A 21767-nucleotide genomic window follows, 5' to 3' on the forward strand; every position below is an offset into this window, starting at 1 on the left:
GCTTTCAGAAGTTAGCAGTTAGATGCCTGTGCAGAGAATCTCCCAAGTGGGTTAGGTGCAGTAGCATGGTGTTTATTAAAAGATCCCCTCCACTCATGATCTTTTCAGTCACTGGGTTCTTGCACTGGCTATACCAAGTATATGGAGAAAGGGTCAAACAAATGCACAAGAGCTCTGTTTTTGAGTGCTTCACTGTTAATTGACAAATGCAAAGAAAATGAGGCATTTTTGGTTTATTCAAAAATTACAAAAGAACACTAAAGCTTAAGGATAAGTGAACAATCCCCTTTGTCAAATGTGCTGAGCATAAAGCCTGCAGTGCAATTTTATAAAATAGAACACAGCTTGGATGTGTGCTTAAAGCCACTGTAAGGAGTGATTCCGTTCCTTGAGTTGTCTTCTTTTGGATCTGGCTGGGACATGATAGGAACAGATTCAAGTGCCCTTTTCTTCTGTACTCTGTGCAACACGATTCTGTAGACCCCCGTTATGGAGCTGCGCGCGTCTCTTCCCCGGTTGTTCTGAATGTGTTGCTCTGTGATTCCAAGGTCTTCCAGAATATTTTTCACTTCAATTTCTTCTTCTTTTAGTGTACTGATGTCTGATAAATATTTTGGATCCAGTTTAAATGTCTGTAAAGGTTTGGGGAACTGTATTCCTTGCATCCATTCACTGTTCATAATCAGTTTGACAGAGTATCTCTTGGTTGGTACTGGCTGAAGGACTCCTTTTATCAGTTTCTGGCAGTTTTCTGAGAGGCAGGGAGGCAAAGTGTATGTCCCTTCAAGAATGCACTTTTTCAGTTTGCCTACTGTGTCTGCCCGGAATGGCATGCTGCCTGTCATCATGAAGTATAAGAGGATTCCCAGTGCCCAGATGTCTACATAGATGCCAATATAGTTTTCATCTCGGAAAAGTTCAGGAGCAGCATAAGGAGGAGAGCCACAGAAAGTTTTTAAAGTTTCATCTCTTTTACTTATTGTGCTGAATCCAAAGTCTCCCACCTTAACACAGGTGTTACTGGCATAGAAGACATTTTCTGCTTTCAGGTCTCGGTGAATGATATTGTTGTCATGCTGTGGAAGAAGAGGAAAAGTTGGTATTGGTTTGTTCCCAGGAAAGTTCTCAATGGCTACCTCTAATTCATTTATTAGCCTGGAGGAGAAAGGGAGTTATCTTGGGCAAATTCTGAAACTGGTATTGCAATTATTAAAATTATGACTCAAATTTAACTTAATTCTCCAAGGATAGAAAACCAATTGAGTAGGGAGAGGAGAAGGATGCTGGGATTTTTAAACACAGCACTCTCAACGTGTTAACTAATAGCAACTATTTTCATGAATGTGTGAGTGCAGTGTGACTAATCCTGCAAGACTAGACAGATTCATGTGCAAAATCTGTATTTTTTTAGGGTTCATGGCACTTGTTTTTGCAGTTACTACATGCAACTTACAGATTTAAACATTTAGTTCACTGATTGAACATTGTCACAGATAAAATAAGAAATCTGCCATCATTACATTCTGTGATCTAATGTCCTATGAGGAACTGGTGGTGGTAGGAGAAAAGGACTACAGAGTTGGGCTTCAGAGTACATCATGTTCCTGGACAGCCAAGTTTAGCAGTGTTTTAGTTTTAGAAATCTATAATACATACACTGTAATTTCTACTTTTTTCCCATTGGAAATGCCAGTACTCAAAATGAATTTGCTCTGCTTAGTGATGACATACCTGCTTTGGTTAAGTAAGAGTTTAGCTTCATCTTTGGAATAACTAGAAGGAATGAATGAGCACTCTCTGCCTTATCCTTTGAAGTAACATCATACAGTATCTGGAGGCAATAAAGAAACTCTTTGGCATCCTATTTCAACTTTCATCAGTAACTGCCAGGGATCCTCTGTCCTTGTGGACTGGCAGCAAGGAGAAAGGATTTATGTAGCCTGAATGTGATGGCTTAGCAAAAGTGAAATGTGCAGAAGTTTCTGTGTACAAATGAAGAGGTTGGCCAGCTTGATAGTCTATGTTTAATTCTAATAAATAAATGTGGTGTAATTCTGAAATGCAAATTCAATTCCTATAGCTGTAGGGTGCCTGTCCTTTGGATAAAACGTTGAAGCTAATCCACCACTTAAAGCACATACAATAATTTCGTCAAAATAAATAAGAAATGCATGCTGTTTATGTAAGCCAGGAGTAGCGTGCGATGCAATCCCCAGACGTCTGACCTGGGATCACCCTTGTTTCTGATTTCGCCAGAAGCTGTTATGTGGCAAGGAGGACAGGAGCCACCGGAGGGCACCCTGAGCCAGTTTTAACGAATGCTGCTTCTCAGACTTTGTAGGACAGTTCTCCGTGTTTTTATTTTTTTGAAGTAGCTGTAATTACTCTGCAAGATTTAGAGATGTACCGGAGTACTTAATTGCTCCTTTTCTGCCTTGACAAGATGCTTTCGGTTCTACAAACAGCATCATCTTCAATGTATATATTGAAGACCCGGCAAGAAGTGACTCGTTGGGCGTTAACCTCACAGACTTGCATCGAAGTGAGGAGCAGGAATTGACTGTGTTTAAGTGACAGATTCACACATTCATTAATGAGCAAGTCGGATGTTTGCAACACCTAACCAGCCTCTCTGGAAGCGGAAGAGCGACTGATCCTTTGTTTTGAAATAGGGAGGGAAGAAACGAAGCTTTGTTCACTGATGCCCACAGCACATTAAAGCAAACAGAACACTCGTGCTAGAAGGGTGATTCCACCCACCAGGTGTTCCCAGTCTCCTCCCAAAAGCTGCCAACAGAGAGGCAGTAACTTGAGGTGGATATGAAAACTCTCAGATACCTTTAACAGCTCTTCTATAGCTGTTAGCTGTTTTGCTTTTTAATAATGTGGGCCTGAAATTTTGGGTAAATCTACTGTTGAAATTCAAAAGAAATATCCACAAAATGAGCTCAGAGTAGAGAGAGGCAGCATGCCTTTGTAAGAGCAACTTACCATGTGCTTCACAGCAGACACAATCTGGGAGAAGATTATTTTACACTCTGTTTCTAGCAGCTTTCCTTCTGTACTGATTTTAGTGAAGAGCTCCCCACCTCCTGCATACTCCATCACCAGGTGCAGTTTTGAGAGTGTCTCCACCACTTCATACAGCCTGATGATATTTGGGTGGTGCAGCTTTTCCATGCTGGATATCTCACGAGACAGCAAACGTTGAGTCTTCCGGTCTAGCTTTGTCTTGTCCAAAATCTTAATTGCAACTTTCTCTGAGAAGAAAAACATTTTTTCCATGTTGTTAATGCAACAGGTACAAAATGGTAATACCATTGACATACAATGATGCTTGGTTGTAGAAATGCAATAAAATTTCACCTCATCAGTATAAACAAAGCTGCAGAGGCCTACTAAGCCCTGCAGTCTCTCACACAAGCCCTGCCCCTTTCTGTCTACAACAACCTACTCAGTGCTGGGGTAACTGAAGGCTGGTAGAGTACTCCAAGGGCTGATCAAATAATCTGCTGCCTTGACGTGCGTTGCTGTGACAGGGTTATATGTGTCTGAAGGTACAGCATCTGCTTTTGGTGTTCACTGCTGGTAGAGAGTCTGTGCTTTTGTTGCTAGCACAGAGCTCCTCAGATGAGCCAGGTACTTGGAGACTAATGGAGGTGTGAAATCTGTGTGCTCCGTTTCCGACCAGGCAGAAAAATTTGTGGGGAATTTAGAGGCTTTGGCTATTTATTCTGAGCAGTGAAGTCAAGTAAGTCGCAGGGATCCTGTAAGACAGCAAATCTAGCTGGCACATACTGTTCTGGTAACGCAAAGCTGCTGTTAAGTACTACATGTCTCTGAAAGCCTACACAGAGAAGCCAAAGCAAAACACATATATATCTGCAGCTGCATCACATCAGGGTAGCTCAGAGCAATATGAATAGGTAAATCACAGTTGCCCTTATGTTCCTGTTTTAGTCTGTAGGTTACAGCTTTTATCTTTACTCTTCTGAACACAGCCGGTATTTGAAGGATTTGTCTGGTTAAAACAGGTTTATGGTGGCTTTGTATAACTTGTCAGGACAGCAAAATTAAAATGGATCATAGCAATAAAAACAACTATTTTTTCCCAGGAAAAAGGGATTCTTGGTTGTTCAGTTTTGGCTTTTTTTTCCCCTCAAGACTATCTCAGTCAAACAATCACACATTTCTTAATAATTTATCACTTTTAATAAATCTTTCAGAAAAAAACTTCACCTTGGCCTCTAGTAAATGGGAATAAATTAGGAAAAATGGTACTGTTCACTTGTTGCTGTAAGAAAAGAGAGAGAAGGCTATTGCATTTTTACACATATTCAGGTATAAAACCATTCAAGTTTTTACCAAATAGTGTATCAGGTTTTAACTCAAGTTTAGTATTTCAACATATATAAAGGAAGGTTAAGGATAGTTATGCATGTGTCTGTACAGATCAAGAAAACTCCATATTTGGTATATTTACATTTTTTAGTGTGATACATAAATCAATTGATCTCCCTGCTGAAGTGCAGTAGATGTTTGAAGCACATGTGATTCTTGTGGTGGAAGGTGCTGAATTATCCCTTGATGTGCCTGTTTTTAGGAGTCTGTGCTGAGTACAGGGCAGTTATCCTGGTCACACTGCTTCTCTCGGAGCTGAGGCAGAGCCCCTCAGGGAAGCAGCTACCTCCTGTGTGGAGCTGGGTGAACCAGGAGGAAATGCAGCTACTGACAGTGACTGCTGACCTAGTGAAAGACCCTCATAGCACATTGATCTCCCAAACCCAGAGGAAGGAGCATCAGCTTGCAGTAGGTTATGTTTGCACAACTAAGTGCTTACAACGTTTACATTTGGGCTTTTAAAATAAAATCTTCTAGGTTCATTTTTCCCCCTGTCCTTTTGCTCTACTTTTCCTCCTGGTAAGTTTTCCTGCTACATTTTAAAAGGAAAGAGGAGAGGAAAAAAAGATTTTGAACTGAAGAGCTTGATCCTACTGCAACACCACCATAAATCAGGACAAACTCCTTTAAATCTACATCGTTACAGCTGCAAATGCATTCCATGCAAAGAAACCTGACACCTTCCTTTTATTCTCTAAACTCTTCCTTTCTGCTTTCAAAGAATGCTTGTTTACAAATCCTCTATTATTTTTGCTTAGCAGCTGTGCTGAACAGGACATTTTTAGCAGGCAGCTTATTTACCAAAATAATTACAAAAAGAGTTGGAAGAGATTTTGATTGACTATATGCAGAGTATCAGAAAAGAGTAAGATCATGAAGTCCAACCTGTCAGGCCCACCACTAAACATTGTCCCTAAATGGCACATCTACATGTCTTTTAAGTATCTACAGGGATCCATTCCAAGGCCTGACCACCCCTGTGGTACAGAAATTTTTCCTAATGTCCAACCTAAACATCAACCTTTCCTGGTTCAACAAGGTACAACTGGAATAGCTGAGAACAGGGAGTGGTGCTGAATGGAGTTATATCCATCCGGGGCTGTCACCATTAGAGTTCCACTGGGCTCTAATAAAGGGTGTGGGGAGTTCCACACCCTCCCTGTTTCCAGCTAGTCAGACAGCTTTTTATCCAGTGAAGAGTGCACCTGTCCAAGCCATGGGACATGGCATCCACATCATAGCACTAAAGATTTTTCTGTGTTTTCTAAACAACCAAGACAGCCCTTGTGAGGGAAACAAGGCTCACCATCCAGTATGATCCTGAAGTTTTTTCATCTTTCTCTAGAAATCATGTTGCTGCTACAACAGATCACAAAGGCAAGAGAAAAACATATGTAATTTTTACAAAGGCTCATCTTTGTAAAAAACCAAAACTGTTTCCTCTTTTGATATAGGATGATACAGGAGAGAGACCATATTAAAACTGGCAGTAACTGAAGAGCTGAACAGCCCTCGGACACATACACCACCTTCTTCTACAGAGACCAGACCAGCATTAATGATGAAGCCTTTTATTTATATAACCAGATTAAAAAAAAAAAAAAAAAAAAAAAAAAAAAAAAAAAAAAAGGCTAGCACTCATTAACACTGCGCAGAAACATAATTTCACACAGATAAACTCATAGGCAAAACGAGTCAGAAAACATTTATCTTTCATTCTTCCTTCCTCATGAGAGTTGCAAACTTAACATCAATAATCAACTCCCTTTCTCCCTTTTAACCAAAAAGTTATAGACAAACAAAAGAAAAATAATTTGACAGATTTCTGTTGAAAAATAACCTCTTCCAGAAAAAGAAAAAGTACAGTTTTGGTTTTGGTATTTAGCTTACTGTATTCACTGAAGTTCAAAAATTTTCAATCAGCTCTGTTTAGATACTAAAGGAACCTGTTTCATAAGTAAGTTCGGCAAAGGGTTAATCCAGATCAAATTTCTAACTGCCTTTCATTAGCATTCCTTATGTTCCCAGTACAGGAGCAGCATTTTTTCCAACAGTAAGCACAAAACAGTTACCTCAGGAAGAAAAAGAAATATCACAGAAGAGGAAACAATTTGTGAACCAAGTAGAAAAGAATGCTTTTCTGAAACAAGAATAACCAAAAACTCAAAACCCAGTTAAAGCAACCCTTGGGTGTTGACAGGCTTAAATGTGAAAAATTAAGTACCATCGGTTCTCCACTTAGATTCCCAGTGTAACAACCACTGCCCCCAAGGGATAATTGTGACCTTTCACCCCTCTCAGATCTGGGCTGAAAAAAAATAACAATAGATAACACAGTTTTGGGGCATATCTCGTTCTCTCACCTGTAAGACGATGAAGGGAAGGAGAGTCAATCAAACTGAAAAGCAAAGACTCTTAGAAGAAAAGCAAGATAGTAGTGTACAAAGATACAGAGAAAACTAGCCACTCTGACAGAAAACAACAATTTCTATTATTGTCAGACAAAGGCAGAAGATGTAACAGGACAGCTGATGACAAGTTCTTAGTTATACCTATGACTGAAGTGTCCACTGCAGTTACCTAGCCCTTCCAGTCCTTCCTAGAAGCAGTAGATAGTAGATATTGTTTTAGACAGCAGCTAAAACAATAAAACTAACTGACAATCCAACACAAACACCAGTTTGGTGATACCAGAGCTTGTTCCCCTGCACCTGTTCCTCCCACACCTATAGCTAGTTTCTCTCACACCTATAGCTCCCATCCTAGCTTTTTACAGTAAAGAGCCACCAGCAAATGAGTCAGTTAAGTGGGCATTTCTCACCAAAATTACCATGGCCAAATAAAATATTTTGTCCATATTAGTAAAATTTGTGATGAAACAAAGGAAGCCTTGCTGCCTCTGGCTGCAGGCAGGAGCATACCTAACCTGCTATCCTGGGCATTCATCACCTGCATCCCTGCAGGCCAGGAGCTGGGGCAAGGAAGAGGGTGGATGGACATGGAAGGTTACAGCAGGGGAGGCCCAATACCACACTTCAAAGTGTGGAGTGTTTGAGCCACAGGATGTGTTAACTCCATGAAGTGCAGCGACGAACTCCACCTGTAACAGCTGCCATGTAGAAAAAATCTTTCTAGTTTCTTTAAAGCAGAATCCAGCCCTGAGGATTGTGACCCTGTCTATAGATTAACTCAAAAATGTTAAACACACACACATACACACACAGACACGGACACACACAAACTCTTTATGTGTATTTAAGGTTCATAGAGCCTCTTTCTTCCCATAGGAAGCCATTTATATAGGTCACTCAGCATGCAATGGCGCCTACCTTTGGTTAGGGAATGAATTCCAAGCTTCACTTGTGAGAAATTCCCACTTCCTATTTCTCCTCTGACTCGATAGAAGGCAATTCTCTTTCCCAGTGTTAATTCTTTCACCACCTTTTCATTATGAGACATATCCTGCATCAGTTTCTCAAATGGGGTCAGCCTGTGCTGTTTGCCCTCTTCATCTCCTTCGTGGCACTCTGGGTGCCCATCATCGTCTCTGCTGTCCTCGTGATGCCACCTGGAACAGCGGTATTTTCCAAGACTTCCTTCATTCACATATCCTGTTGTCATAGTCTACAGGGTGATCACTTCCCCATTTAACAAGATGTCCTGAGAAGTTTAAATGAAGTAATTCTATATGAGTATGCAAGCCCTGCACATTATGGACGCTGTGCACTGGGGCAAATGCAGAAAAAAAAAAAAAAAAAAAAAAAAAAAAGGCTTACAGAAAGTCCAAAGATTAGTTTGGAAATTTGTTCAAAAACAAATCTGGCACATCTACATATTGCATGTCCTGTTCAAAATCAGAGCTAAAACATCCATTCCTCACTAACAGAGTTAGTGTCTGAGGATCTTCAGCTGCAAGGTAAAAGAGGCTTTGCAATTAAAACTGCAAACTTTGTGCAAGAAAGTGGCAAGGTGCTCACTGTCTATGCAGTACATTTGACACATGCAAAATATGTGACACAAATATTCAGATTTTAGCTTGATCCTTTGAGAACTAACTTGATAGACAAAGGTCAAACAGAAAGCTGATTAACTGCTCCGAATAAATCCAGAAACTTCTAGCTAATTTTGAATAGCTGACCTTAAGAGCGTCGTTCTCCTTGATTCTGGTAAAAGTCCAAAAGCTGACTGTAGGGATTGCCTTTGATTCATTCTTCAGCCTGTGAGCTTGTCACTGTACCTTGGAAAGATCACTGTGTGTGGAAGCCTTGCTGTAAAAAGTACGCTGCCCCTCTGTTTCTTTCCCATGGTGTGTTCAACAAAGCAACTGATTCTGGAAGATGACAGGAAAAGCATAATCTGTGCACCAGGCAAAAGAAATGCTGCGCCTCAGTATCCCTGCAGTCACATGGCAGGACAATACAGGATTAAGTAACTGCAATGTCACGTTAACCCTCCTTTATTTAGATGAGCTTTCTTTAACGCCTTGAGCCTTCTCAAAATTTTGCCAGATGCGTGGTGTTCCTGAGCAGACAGATGAAGAAAGTAATTAAAACCTTTACATAACAGCTTCACTGAATGACAGCATGACCTGTACCATTTCACCAGTTTAACTCTGGCAGCACAGACACAGAAGTACTTACCCTAAATACACAAGCAACCACTTACCTTTAAAACAGCATACCATTTTTTTCTTCTTTACCTTTCTCTTTTTATCTTGAAAGCTTCACTGAATGACAGCATGACCTGTACCATTTCACCAGTTTAACTCTGGCAGCACAGACACAGAAGTACTTACCCTAAATACACAAGCAACCACTTACCTTTAAAACAGCATACCATTTTTTTCTTCTTTACCTTTCTCTTTTTATCTTGAAAGCCAGGAGTTGATCAGCAAGTGCTGATCCTGCAGCTGCATGCCTGAGGGTGGTGAGCTGGGCACGAGAGCTGAGACAGCTCAGGCAGTGGCAGCGCTCACCTCCCCTGCTCCCAGCCTGCAGCACACACGACTGCCAGGACAGATGCACCAGACTGAGGGGGAGTGAATCAGACCAGTAACTCACTGCCTGAAGCTTAGCTAGACAGTCACCTAAGGTGCCACACTAGCAGAGGGCATGTGGTATTTGCCAGGTGGAGCTGCCCTCTAAACCCCACAATCTCCTTCGTAAGCAAGAGGAAGAGAGGTCAGAGGCACGACCTAAATGCAAAGAAAAAGCAGCTGGTGATGGTTTCATTAAATGGGAACTTGAGTGGCCCAGAGGCACTCATCAGCTCCTACAGAGAGGCCAAGGTGACTGACTTATGCTCTGGGACACTGCTCCCTGCCTTGAGACACACTGAAGAAATCTTGAAAGTCACTTTACCTCTCTGTGCTGCAGCCATGCTGCAGGCAGACAAACCTGCTCCAGGGTGAGGCAGAAAGCCTGGCTTTCCCTTAGAGTCTGTGACTCTCTCTGTCACTTCTCAGAACCAGGGACACTTCTTACTGTGTGTGCTGCAAACTTAATGGCTGATGCAGTTTGTAACTGGAAGAGAGGGAGAATTTACTACTTCCATAATGCCTTTGTTAACTCTTTTCGGCTTACTCATTTTTGAAGGAAAGAGCCCTTTTCATTGTTGACAGAAACTAAAAATAATAAACACAGAATTATATTATTTTCTGGAGCTAAATAGAGTGAAACCCCTGACAAACACTATATGTGCGCATACAGCTAATGGCTAGATCCTGATACTGTTACTAGGGAAGAGACCAAGTGACAAATAAGAAAATCCTTCAGTATTCTCTCACCAAACCACTCTTTCTTAGCACCAAATATTCTCCCTAATTTTATTATTTTATACCTTGGAAGAAAAAAATCTGTGTGGAAGGACACCCCATCCCCACGCAAACAGAAAAACCCAAACCCCACACCTTACACTCTGTTTTTCCTCCGTTTGGGAAAAGGGCAATTTCTTTCAGGAGTGTCAGAATTCTGACCCACAGGTTTTCTGCTTTAACCTGTTTCACATCACAATTGTAAAAGTATTCCAGGTAATAAAAAACTCTTTATATGAAACTTGACTGTATTTCATAGTTTTAATGGTGGGTGACACTCTAACAGAGCAGGGCTTTTGGAAGCCACTTGTGTGCTGCACAGTTCCACAGCAATTCAGGGGCAGAATTCTGGCCCATTTCTGCCCTTTGATCTTGAGAACAGCAGCACAGGTTGTACATGCAGAAAGTCTGGAAACCTCCATGAGCAGTGTCAGGCACGCCATGTACAAACTCTATTATTTAATCAAGTTTCTTTAATTAAGTGGTGACATCCTCACCACCAAAGAATAGCTGTAACTTATGGCTATAACCTCCCGAGTGGCAGGTATGGACAATTTTGCTCCTGCAAAAGAAGAAACACAGAACTACCACCATCTTCTGCAAAAGTTATCAGTGCCCTTGCAGCTAACTGGCTGTACAGAAAAGGCTGACTGTGCAACAAGAAGGGTTTCCTTCAAACAGACTTGTGTAGACAAGCCCCTCCTGAATACATTCCATTAAGGCACCGAAGGCAGCTAGCCCAGTTGATGTGGATCACATGGGAATGCCACAACCTTGTGGGGACAGAGGAGCCAAGAGAAAGGCAAAACTGCACTGAGGCGTCAGCACATGGCTCTTCCTGAATTTGCTCCTGCAGAATTTCTCCTGGGGCTCAACATGCAGTTTTTCAGAGCACTGCCTATCATTAATCTTCCTTTCAGGCTTGACATGTAACTGCCAACCCTGCAACCTCCTGGCACTTGGCCAGCTGGCTAGGTTTTCCCTGTCTTCTGAGATGAGCTATTTCAGTATTCCTGTTGTTAGCAGTATATATACCATCTATTTATGGCCTACATTCCTTCTGTAATCAAACCCAGCAAAATCTATCCTGATGTCATACAAAAGGACACTGACTGTAAAAGAAAATAATTCTAAGAGAGAAGGGAAAAATAAGGAAATCAAGAATGATCCAAACACAAGAAAGACCAATGATTGTTTTTTTCCTCCAGTCTGGCTGACCAGTGAGAAGAACTTCACAAAAATTTATCTGACCAAATAATCACTTTAAAAAATAAAATTAGCAATGAAAAGAAAACCAAAGCCAAAAGCAAACCACTATAAAAAGCATTACAAGACAGTGAACAAATGTATTAATCCTTTAAGACCTAACACTAATGTTGTTTAGCCTTGTTTTTTAAACTGACATTCTCCTCCTATTCTACGAAGTGATGAGTACCCTCAGGCTTCACCTGCAGACTCAGTTTAAACCCCACATCACAACTCTAAGGAAGTTCAGAATGAGGAGAAAAAGAATTAAACCAAAAAAGAGATCATTTGGTATAGGGAATTTGGTTCCTAAAATCCCATTTTGACAGATAGATAAAAAGTGACCTGGTTTTAAGAAGCTTCGAATGGAGCACATGAAAGCACAGAAGCAGCTAGACCAGAGCTCTCTGATGGCACTGTGTGTGGCAAATTGGTCTCTCTCATTAAATCTGTCTTTCAGAGGCAAAAATCCACTCAACTTTGAGTGCTTAAACTGCTGCAGCTCCTATTAGAGTGAATGTGAAGGAAGTTACACTGGAAGGTCTCCTCCCACTCAAACTGTCACAATACCAGGTGTTTTTAATGAGGATGTCACTGGATATTGCAACTCATTCACTAGAGTTCCCTTTTCAGCCTCTCTGCTGTCTAGTCTGAGGAGATGGGGATTTTTAAGGTATTTCCCTAGGGTAGGGGATTAGTCAATTTTTTTTAAATTCCCTTGAAGAACAGCATGTCTCCTGCTTAGTAGATTATATGCACCATGCACCAGCTCTGGATCAAAACTGATTACTGATTTAAAATAGCAGGGATTTTTTTTTTAAATTCATCTGCTAGAAAAATATCAAGCCCATTCTTTTAGTCACAGCTTTGAATGTTCAACTGTTGCAAGAAAACACCAAAAACTTGGTATACTCCTCTGTATAGAAGACCTATCTTTTACAAAAGATTAGAGGCCAGCAGAACAGTCCTGCAATATCTGTAGCACAGACCACAAGTGACACAAAAGTGCTGCTCTGCAGACAGACACCACAGGGAAAGTAACAGCTCAGCTTCTGTGCTTATGCTCAAGTAACATTGACTGCATGGCTGCTGTGGCCAAAGGAAGTCAACATCTGTTCAAAGTTTGTCTTGAGCACTTTTTTTTTTTTTTTTTTTTTTACATGAGAAGCACTCTCAGTCTTATTTCTGTGAATGCCAGAAAACAGAATGACTATATAAAATACACCTCAGAGTTTCACATGAATTTTTTAAAAAAACCCCAAAACCCAGGTATTCAAAATGCAAAGTACAGCATGGTTACAGGATGAACGCAGACCTCTATGTTCCCAGCTCACGTAGGAGAAAATACTAACAGGGCACTGACCATGGAGAACCTCCAGAAACTCCTTGCTCTCTCTGCCCAGGCCCACACACCACCCATTTCCATGCATCCCAGAACTACTCCTGTTCGCTGGCACAGCATTCAGTTTGCCAGTTATTGTTTGATGAAAACCAGACATAAAGAAACATCATTCTTATCAGCTTCCTGCTGTGCCTGGGAGTGCTTTGATAACAGCCACAGCCAGGGCATCACTGCCAGCTCTGTGTGCTGCACTGGACAGGCTGCAGCTCCAGTGTGAACTCGAGCTGAAGGGACTGTGAGCCGTGGATGCTGGGAGCATGGTGGTACCTCTCAGAGTGGCTCTGGCTGTGTTTGTGACTGTGCCACAGCAGGTACACCTCTGGAGAGCGATTATGGCCCATGCAGGCCATGCTGGAGCAGGTGCACCTCAAAGGACTGAATAAATCTATGCTGCAGTAGGTATAGCCCTGAGGAGACTGTGGCTCACAGACATGGCTCCACTAGAAGCAGGTACAGCCCTAAGGCACAACAGACTATGGATAAAACCAGGCTGGAGCAGGGGCACGGGTAGCACTTCATTGCACTGTCAAGCCATCACACACTGGACTCGATCATCTTAAGGTCTTTACCAATAGAAATGATCCTATTGTTCTTTACCAAAGATGTGGCATTGTTTTCCCACTCAGGGAACATTAACATATGCAGCAACCCTGGCTGAAACGGAACATAAACACTTTCAAGGCTTCTGTGTGAAACCTCACTAACAGAGCGCCAAGGGAAGCAGGAAGAGATAACAAACAGTTGTACTGTACACACTCCTTCCTCACAATGAAATGCCTGTTCTATGTGCTGTAATCAGAAAAAAAACAAAAACAAAAAACCCCAAGAAATTCTGGTATAAAAAGGAAAAAAATACCCAAGAAAACCCCCCTCTACACTGCAACATGCTAACTCTAACCGGCAACTTAATTCTACAATTGTAACTTAGAGCAAAAGACAGGGAACTCTGCAGCCCATTTAGAAGTTTAATAAGCCTGAGCCCTTCATACTGAAGCAAAATAGAGGTGGATGCTTACTCAAGTGTCCCAAAACCTCAGTGGAAAGACTGAAACCTTAATCTTTTGGATTGACCCCACAGTCATTGTGGGATGGACCCCTAAATACAAACCCAATTCCTTGGAAACTGATGGAACATGATCTCTCAAGGCTTTTACCTGACCAGCCCCTTGCCAGACCTGCTGACTGAGCACTATTCAGCACGCGTCAGTGTAGCACAAAACTGTCGATCTAATTAACATCCCACATTTATTTAATCCAAATTCCTTCTTGCCAAGACCAGAGATGTGAAATAGAGAAAAAAAATACTGGTGTGCCCTGTTTTGTGGTCCACCTCTAAAAGATCTCTCCATGATCTTCAACAAGCTAACCCTCCTGTGTCCAGGATTGCTATGACAATGTAAATAAGTAAAAATAAAAAAATTAAATAATAATAAAAAAATACCCAGTGGGACCCCAGGCTGGGCCAGCACAAGCACACGCTGACCCTGTGGGGCTGCCCATGCCTGCGTGGCAGCAGCAGCAGCTCAGGAGTCGTGCAGGGCCACTGACAGGCACTTCATGTGACACGGGTGACAGGGTGCAGCACAGACTCACCTGCCCCCTGCCCTGGGGGTCACCTGCCAACAGGCTGGAATAAGCTCTTGGCAGAAGAGGGAAGGCTGCACAGAGCCCTCAGCAGCCAGAGTTTACACAACCCTGCCAACACAGGCTGGGCGCAGCCCAGCTGGTGGAGTCTCACATCAAATCCACTGTCTGCAGTGTACAGGGCATACGGAAAAGAAAATCAACATAACACAAACCATACTAAGCGGGTACATTAAGACTTGTGAACTAGAAACTAAAATCGGGTGAGGGGGTGCAGGGGAGCAACTCCTTTCATCCTTTCACAACACTGCTGATAAAACAGCTAGAAAGAGAATTAAAATTAATTAGTCTTTGAATTGTGCAGAAAATAACATTAAAAACAAAGACAAAAAAAAATTTATTAGTAGAACCCATTGATTTCCCAGGTCTTTGAGATACATGGGAGGGATTAATTTGAAGTCTGACTGTTTGAAATTAAATTTACCCTTTCAAAACTTTAGCCTGGCCAGTCTATTTTATTTTCTTCTTTGAGGTATAATGCAAATGACATCAATTTGCCTCAGAATTGTTCTTCCAAGATAAAATAAATTTCCATTAAGCATGTGTTTCTGAGTCAACAGAGATGCAACAAAGTCTTTACCAGCCTTTTAAGTAACAGAAAAAAAATTACATCTAACTTGGTTATTTGTCTAAATATTAGTTTGACTCCTTTTCGTTGAAAATAAAATAAATTCTCTAGATAAAGCAAGCTATAGTCCAAGAACTAAGAAACGGGAATACTTAGAGTACTGCTGAAATCACTGAAGAAATCAGTCTTCACTTATATCAAGAAAATGATTGCTTATTTAGGCAGATATGCTTTGCTAAGAAGACAGCCTACAATAAACTCACCCTGTCATTTTCAAAGAAGAGAAACCTAAACTGTGCTCCCATACAGAACATTTTCTGGTTCATATTGTCTATCACAGTTTTCTTTCACTACCCTCACTTAGTAGTTGGGACTTAGCAAATAGAAACAACTCTAGTTATCTCTTACAAGGTAATCAAATTTAGTTGCATCACTTTATATACACTACTCAAAAGTAATTGGGCAGAAGACAAGCAGTTGGTATAATTCTGCAGGGACCTCCTTGAAAATTTATAAACCCTACACTGCACTTAGGAATATACTTTATAGTGATTGGAGCCTCCAATTTTTCAGAGTAATCTCTAAGACACCTGAGATTTACCCTGAATCAGTATTAAGAAAACAGTGCATTACAGTAATTACATTCCTCACTAACAGAAGACACAGATGTAGAAATATAATACCCACATAAAAGTGTCCGGAGAGCAGCATCATGAAGACTTGGTTTTAAAACTGCTGAAGAATTATCCCCTGAAAGTGTTGTTGCAACTTCTTTGTCCCCGCCCATTTTAAATGTCCTGAAGTGACTGCAGCTTTGAGAAATTCTTGAGCTTTTAGAGAAAAAAAATCTAGGTAGAAAGACAGGTATTTGCATTTCTCACCTCACTTACCATTAGACTGGAAATATCTAGAATACACCAGAAAACAACACGGAAACAGAAAATAGTCCCAGACATATTTCTCTAGTAATGTAAGAGTGTGTGCCACCTTCTCAGACTACAGGGGTCCCCTTCCCAGGCAGACCACATGCCCTTCACACCAGCTCCCACCTCTGGAACTCTATTTGGGTACCCCATGTTGAAAAACCTTTGCAGTGCACTGCTACCAGGTTTGCCATCCATATGACCTCCTCAAGTCTTGCAGCACAGAGCCACAGAGCAGGGAAATAAGCACAAGCTCCCCAGTGCTGCTGAAACTTTGATTAATCTCTGGAAAATGGTTAATGCAGAGCAAATCTTCAAGATGCAGCAAGGCGCTTAGCAGGAAGAAATCTGATCTTATTTGACATCCTACAGGTCATAAGTCACTAATCTCTATATCAAAGACATCTCTCCCACTAAAGATTCCTCTTCCACTGGACTGAGAACAGAATAGGTATTTTTGAAACTGTGATCGAGAGAAACAGTACAAAGGCAGCAAAAAACACTCAAGACAGCCCACTGTGGATGGAAATGTTCTATCAGCTTCATCAGTGTGATGCACATCCTAAGTGAAGGATATTAACCCTACCTAAGTGAAGCACAACCCTAGATTTTACTTTTCTTTTGAGACTTTAACTTCAGTATTGCAGCTTAATGTTTCACATGCATCTTAGATCCTAGGCTTCCTTTACAAGCCTTATTTTTTTTTTTTTTTTCCTTTTTAACTGACCTGGTTTCGGAGCAGTGAAAAATTCATAATGCTGTCTCAAACTGAATTTCCAAGTGCAGCAGTGTGTGCTGTGGAAGCTGCCAGCACATTTAGGCAACTGATCTCTCCTGCTGAGAGGATCAGCAGAGCACACAGTATTTGAGGGCAGGCACAGATCAATACCCTGGGAAACTACAGAAGAGGAACACTGCAGAGCTCCAAGAAATACAGAACTTACTACTGATCCCCTGAAAGACAGTCATGTGAAAAAGCTGCTACATCTCAAATCCCTAAAACTCATGCTACTTTTCATTTCAAATTCAAACAGCAAAAACTTTCCTGAATTTAATGAATATTAATGTTAATAAATTTTGCTAGCATTTAATTTCATTAGCTAATCTTATAGACATTTGTTGAGTATGTGTCCTGGAAGTCAGATTATTATTAGTATTAGTATTAGTATTAATATTAGTATTAGTATTAGTATTAGTATTAGTATTAGTATTGCTGATCTCACTACTCTTATTACTGTGAGAAGGAAGGGTTGTGTGAACTGTTTCCTTAGAAAAAACAGAGCAAATCAGAGTAAAAAAGATAGTAACAGTTGATACTTTGTTAAAATGGTAATGAGTAACACAATCAAGGTTGAAGCTTAGGGAAGAGATTTTAACAAATCTGCAAATATGGAAATTAAGAATAAATCCATGGTATTACATGTAACTCTATCATTACATATAACTCTATGGTACTACACAGATACTAATTACATTCCATGCTTTCAGGGAGCATAGATTCACTAACGAAGCAGAAAGCAAATAGATGCAAAATACATAGTATTCTGTACATACAGTACAGCAAATAAGCAAATAAGCAAATTTTAGAATATCTTTCAGCTATAATCTTCCCTGCAAGCATCCACTCCCATAACACAGTTCCGCGGACAACCACCACACATGTAACACAATCCAAAATCCTAAGTTTATTTAAGAGTCTGTAGGTAAGGGACTCCAGTTTCTCACCTTTCCTCAATCTTTTCCTTAAAGAAATCTACAGGAGAATTTCAGATTAGAATCCAGAAATGTACCTGAGACTAGAGATATGCAGAAGACTTTATAAGCTATTTCTATTAGACTAAAGTTCTGAAATAGCAATCTATTTTTAAATAGACAACAATGTAATGCTGCTAGCATTTCATTCTCTGACTAATCTCTCCTGGATTTGCTTAATGCTACACCCCTTTCCAGCAGCCTTCTATCGGCTCTAGGAAAAGCAGCTGCCTGAGTCTAGCAGAACTCAATGCAAAGGAAAAAACTCTAGTTTCACTTTACTTTGTGAAGTGGGGGGGAAAGGACAATGGGAAATCAATCAGTTGAATTACTTCACAACTAGTGTTTAAGAGAAAAGAGAAAGAAAAAAGAAAAACAATTGATAGAGTCAAAATATTATAAGAGTCTATACTACTTTAGTGGTGCGAGTTGCTTGAGCACAACTAAATTTTTTCAATTTATCACCGTAATTAAACTATAAAATCTATTTAGTGGGAGTTTTGTTAAAACACTTAAGAATGAAACTGCTGTTTAAGTGGTATGTACGTGAAATTATTTGCCATCAGGCAAACATACTGAGGAAAAAAAAAGCTTTCAAACCATAATGATGCTTTTGTATACTACTAAAGGCACACAGAGTGTCTCTAGTTGTTCAAGTGATTGTGCATTTAAAAACATAAAGTTATAAGACCTGCTAAGGTTTCTAGGACAGCTTTTGTGAACAGCGGACAAGACGAACAAGAGACAGAGAGGAACAGTCTGTTCAGTTTTTTCCAAATCCAGCAGGCTAACACCAGGAGGCCAGCAAGATAAAACAAGAAATGCTTCTATTGCCTTGAAATCTGAAAAAAGCACAGCTGGCCATCCAGAAGGTCCCATTCTCGCAGGACGAACCCTGACTTGTCAGGTGATGGGCAGGATGTCACCTGCTGTCAGGATGACAGTCAAGGCCTCTGGCAGTAAAAGGCAAAGTTCTCACGTGCTGGGCATCTCACCCCAAGCTCAAATTCACAATGACAACACTTCTTTCCAGAGAAAGGACACTCTTCCATCTTCCCGATTATTAAAAAAATGCATAATGAGGAACTGCACCATCAAGACCAAAATTTTGTTACTCCTCACAGCATTTTACAAATGACATTACATAATTTTAGCACCACAGTGTGACAGCAGGAAACAGGTCAGGAAATGAAGACATGCAAAGAGGTGAATGTTGTAACGGCTGTATTTTCAGGTAAAAGGGACTTGTTCGATCTCCTATATCCTCAATCTACTAAATAAGTTCCATTAAGAGTCTGCAACCTCCCAGGGAGCAGACTCATGAGTAGCCCTGAAGAGGTTTATTTGAAGAAATTCTCCAGCAAGCATCTCAAAGTAGACACAATACTGTCCTGGTATAATATTACCTGGTGATGTACCAGAGCTAGAACTGCTTTGCTGGCACCAAGATCTTAAGATTGCATCTTAAAGATTAACTGCTTTTTCTGGTTCCTCCAAAGGTCTCTGACCAAATATTCACTGACAATATTTACTCGTGTCTCTCCACAGCAGCAGCATTTCTCAGTGCCACAGCACTATCTGACAGAGAAAAAGAAAGAAAATGCATATCTCTTGCATCCTCTTCATATAATTAGTACTTAACCCAGTTAATCACACCATTTAATCTGATGACACCATGCAGAGCTCAACAGGACTGGAAAGAGATTATTCTCATACCCTCTAAAGCACAGAGCTGGCATAATTTGGTTAACTGGGTCAAAGAACATCATATATTTCTCTCATATCTCTCAGTGTTGCTCATTTTTAAACCTAGGGGCACCCCTAACCATTCTAAAGACAAAGATACAGTTATTTACCATTCTATTCTTTAACACTGTAGGGTCATTTGTTCAACACAAAAACCAGAATATCATAATTTGAAAGCCCACTCCCAATTCAGAACCAGCATCAAGCCTATATCCTGCACCTCTTGCACTTTCAATATAGAATTTCATGATTTTTCATGGACATGATACAGAACTGAACATACACACCACGTGTGTGCACTGCCAATCCAAAGCCAAGCAAAAAGACAACCACTCCTTGCTGTGCTTTCTTCTTGTCCATGAAAAGTAAATTAGACATGCATATACTTATTGTTCATTCTAGACAGTGTCACAGCTCCTGCTTTTTACTGCTGATAACGATACTTCTAATACTCCTTTAAGATGTTTTACATATTTTTCCTTTGTAACAAAAAAAATTACTGCTTGTATGTACAGTTCACTGTACATAAGTAAAGGAGTTAAGCCAACAGCTTCAGTGAATTGCTGCTGTATGCCTAAGACAATCACACACAGATGACCACAAAGGTGAAATTGAACCTTGAAGACTGCTAGACCACAACTGCCAGCTCGATGGACGTAATGAAAACAACGGAGTCTCATTTCAGATGAAGAGGGGATCTGTTCACATTTTCTATTTGAGTACCAACGATGGAATTTCTCATCATGTAAAGGAATCTTAACAATACATTTGATTATTCTGGCCGTTCTTACTGCAGCACTAAACGTAAGACTGAGTTTTAAAAAGTTTTGCAATACTACTGAATCAGATGAAAAAAAATTTATACAGGGACTTCTCATATGGCTTGATGAGGCAGAGTTCCTTTCCTTCAGCCCACATGGGGATTCCAATTCTAACAGAGTTTTCATGTAATTATTATTTCCAAGTAATTAAGACTTTCTTTTAATTCTGATTTCTAACTTAGTAATTAAAGGAACACAGAAAAAATGCTGTTAATAGAGGCATTTTTTCATCCTTCCTCAGTGGTTTCACTGGATGATCTAGTGTTTGCACTCCAAGAATCAGACATCTTTTGAGCATGTCCATGTTGCTTCTGTACTGAAATGCATTTGTCAATCTCTCTATGGGCAGAATGTATTACACAGATGAAAATCATAGTAGCAGATGTAAACTTTGACTGTAGAAATTGTACATAGAACATATGTGCAAAAAATCTTTAAAGTTCCAGAGGCCTTGGCAGACATCTTCTGTTCACAGCCTGAAATCCCTTTCACACGCCATGCTATATTTACTGTTGGAAGGATTAGTGGAGACCAAAATCAAAAAAAGGGAACTCCCTGTGCTAAAGCTGCCAAACTTCACAAAGCACTTCTGAAGGATAAAATTTCTGAGGAATTGTATTGCAACTAATTGTCATTTCAGTGTCTACCAGCTGAAGCAGGTACATCTGGACAAAACAAGTTCTGTATGCTTTTAAACAAAACAAACAAAACGAACAGAACCCACATCAAAAGAGCTTCTCAAAAACAGTCTCATGACTGGAACACTTACACAGACCTTAGTGGTGTATTTGAATCCTGGTCCTGAACCCAGAAGAAAGAATTCAGTCTTTCAATGTACTGTCACTGCTGAACTATCCTATAAGCATTAAAAAACATTAAAGCAAATTTCTAGAAAGCTGGAGAGAAGGCAATTCAATGACTGTGATGCAGATCCATGTAGCAATTTACAAACACACAAGTTATGTACGGAACTATCACATCCTCATGTGAAGGAAAGTTAAGAAATAATTTTTCAACATCAGGTTTATGGGCACAGCTCTGTGGAAGACACCTCAAAAAAGTGATGTGATACTTAGCATGAATGAAGCTTCAGTGTCAATGTGTTTGCTCTGCTAAGTACAGAAACTTCAGCAACTCTAATATATATCTCCATAAATATTCAATATACTTTGCTTAACGTCTATATTTTCATGTCATGTGTAGGGCTACAGATATTTCTTAACTTCAATCTTTTATTTTTCTACCAAACATGTTCTCAAACAGTCATTGGACCAGCAAAGAGGATGATATAATCTACATCTGGGAAAAAGGCCAAACCCAGTTTGTACTGATGCTCCTGCTCTTTGATTATTAAGGGAAAATTGCATTTTATTTTTTTCTGCTTAACAAGGTTAAGTTTCAAGTGATATCAAGCAGCCAAAAGGGGGTTGGGACACAAAAACATGAGAAATTA

At 40.3% G+C, this 21767-nt stretch overlaps 1 protein-coding gene across 1 annotated transcript; it reads right to left on the minus strand.

Moving 5' to 3' along the window:
- Positions 1 to 218: 218 nt before the first annotated feature.
- NIM1K (NIM1 serine/threonine protein kinase) lies at positions 219 to 8586 on the minus strand. Its single transcript, XM_059492611.1, has 4 exons — positions 8540 to 8586; positions 7731 to 8061; positions 2992 to 3260; positions 219 to 1076 (listed from the first exon to the last, which is right to left on the minus strand). Exons 2-4 carry the CDS (start codon positions 8020 to 8022, stop codon positions 327 to 329), a joined length of 1311 nt encoding a protein of 436 aa, XP_059348594.1. The 5' UTR covers positions 8023 to 8061; positions 8540 to 8586; the 3' UTR covers positions 219 to 326.
- Positions 8587 to 21767: the final 13181 nt, after the last annotated feature.

Source organism: Ammospiza nelsoni, chromosome Z (genome assembly GCF_027579445.1).
Source record: "Ammospiza nelsoni isolate bAmmNel1 chromosome Z, bAmmNel1.pri, whole genome shotgun sequence".
Classification (NCBI taxonomy): domain Eukaryota; kingdom Metazoa; phylum Chordata; class Aves; order Passeriformes; family Passerellidae; genus Ammospiza; species Ammospiza nelsoni.

Excerpts from the sequence above, each read along its gene's own strand:
- NIM1K (XM_059492611.1), bottom strand. The coding sequence starts at position 8,022 with ATGACAACAGGATATGTGAATGAAGGAAGTCTTGGAAAATACCGCTGT. Across the intron at positions 3,261-7,730 it reads AATTCATTCCCTAACCAAAG|AGAAAGTTGCAATTAAGATT; the intron begins GTAGGCGCCATT and ends TTTTCTTCTCAG. Across the intron at positions 1,077-2,991 it reads TGTCTGCTGTGAAGCACATG|CATGACAACAATATCATTCA; the intron begins GTAAGTTGCTCT and ends CTTCTTCCACAG.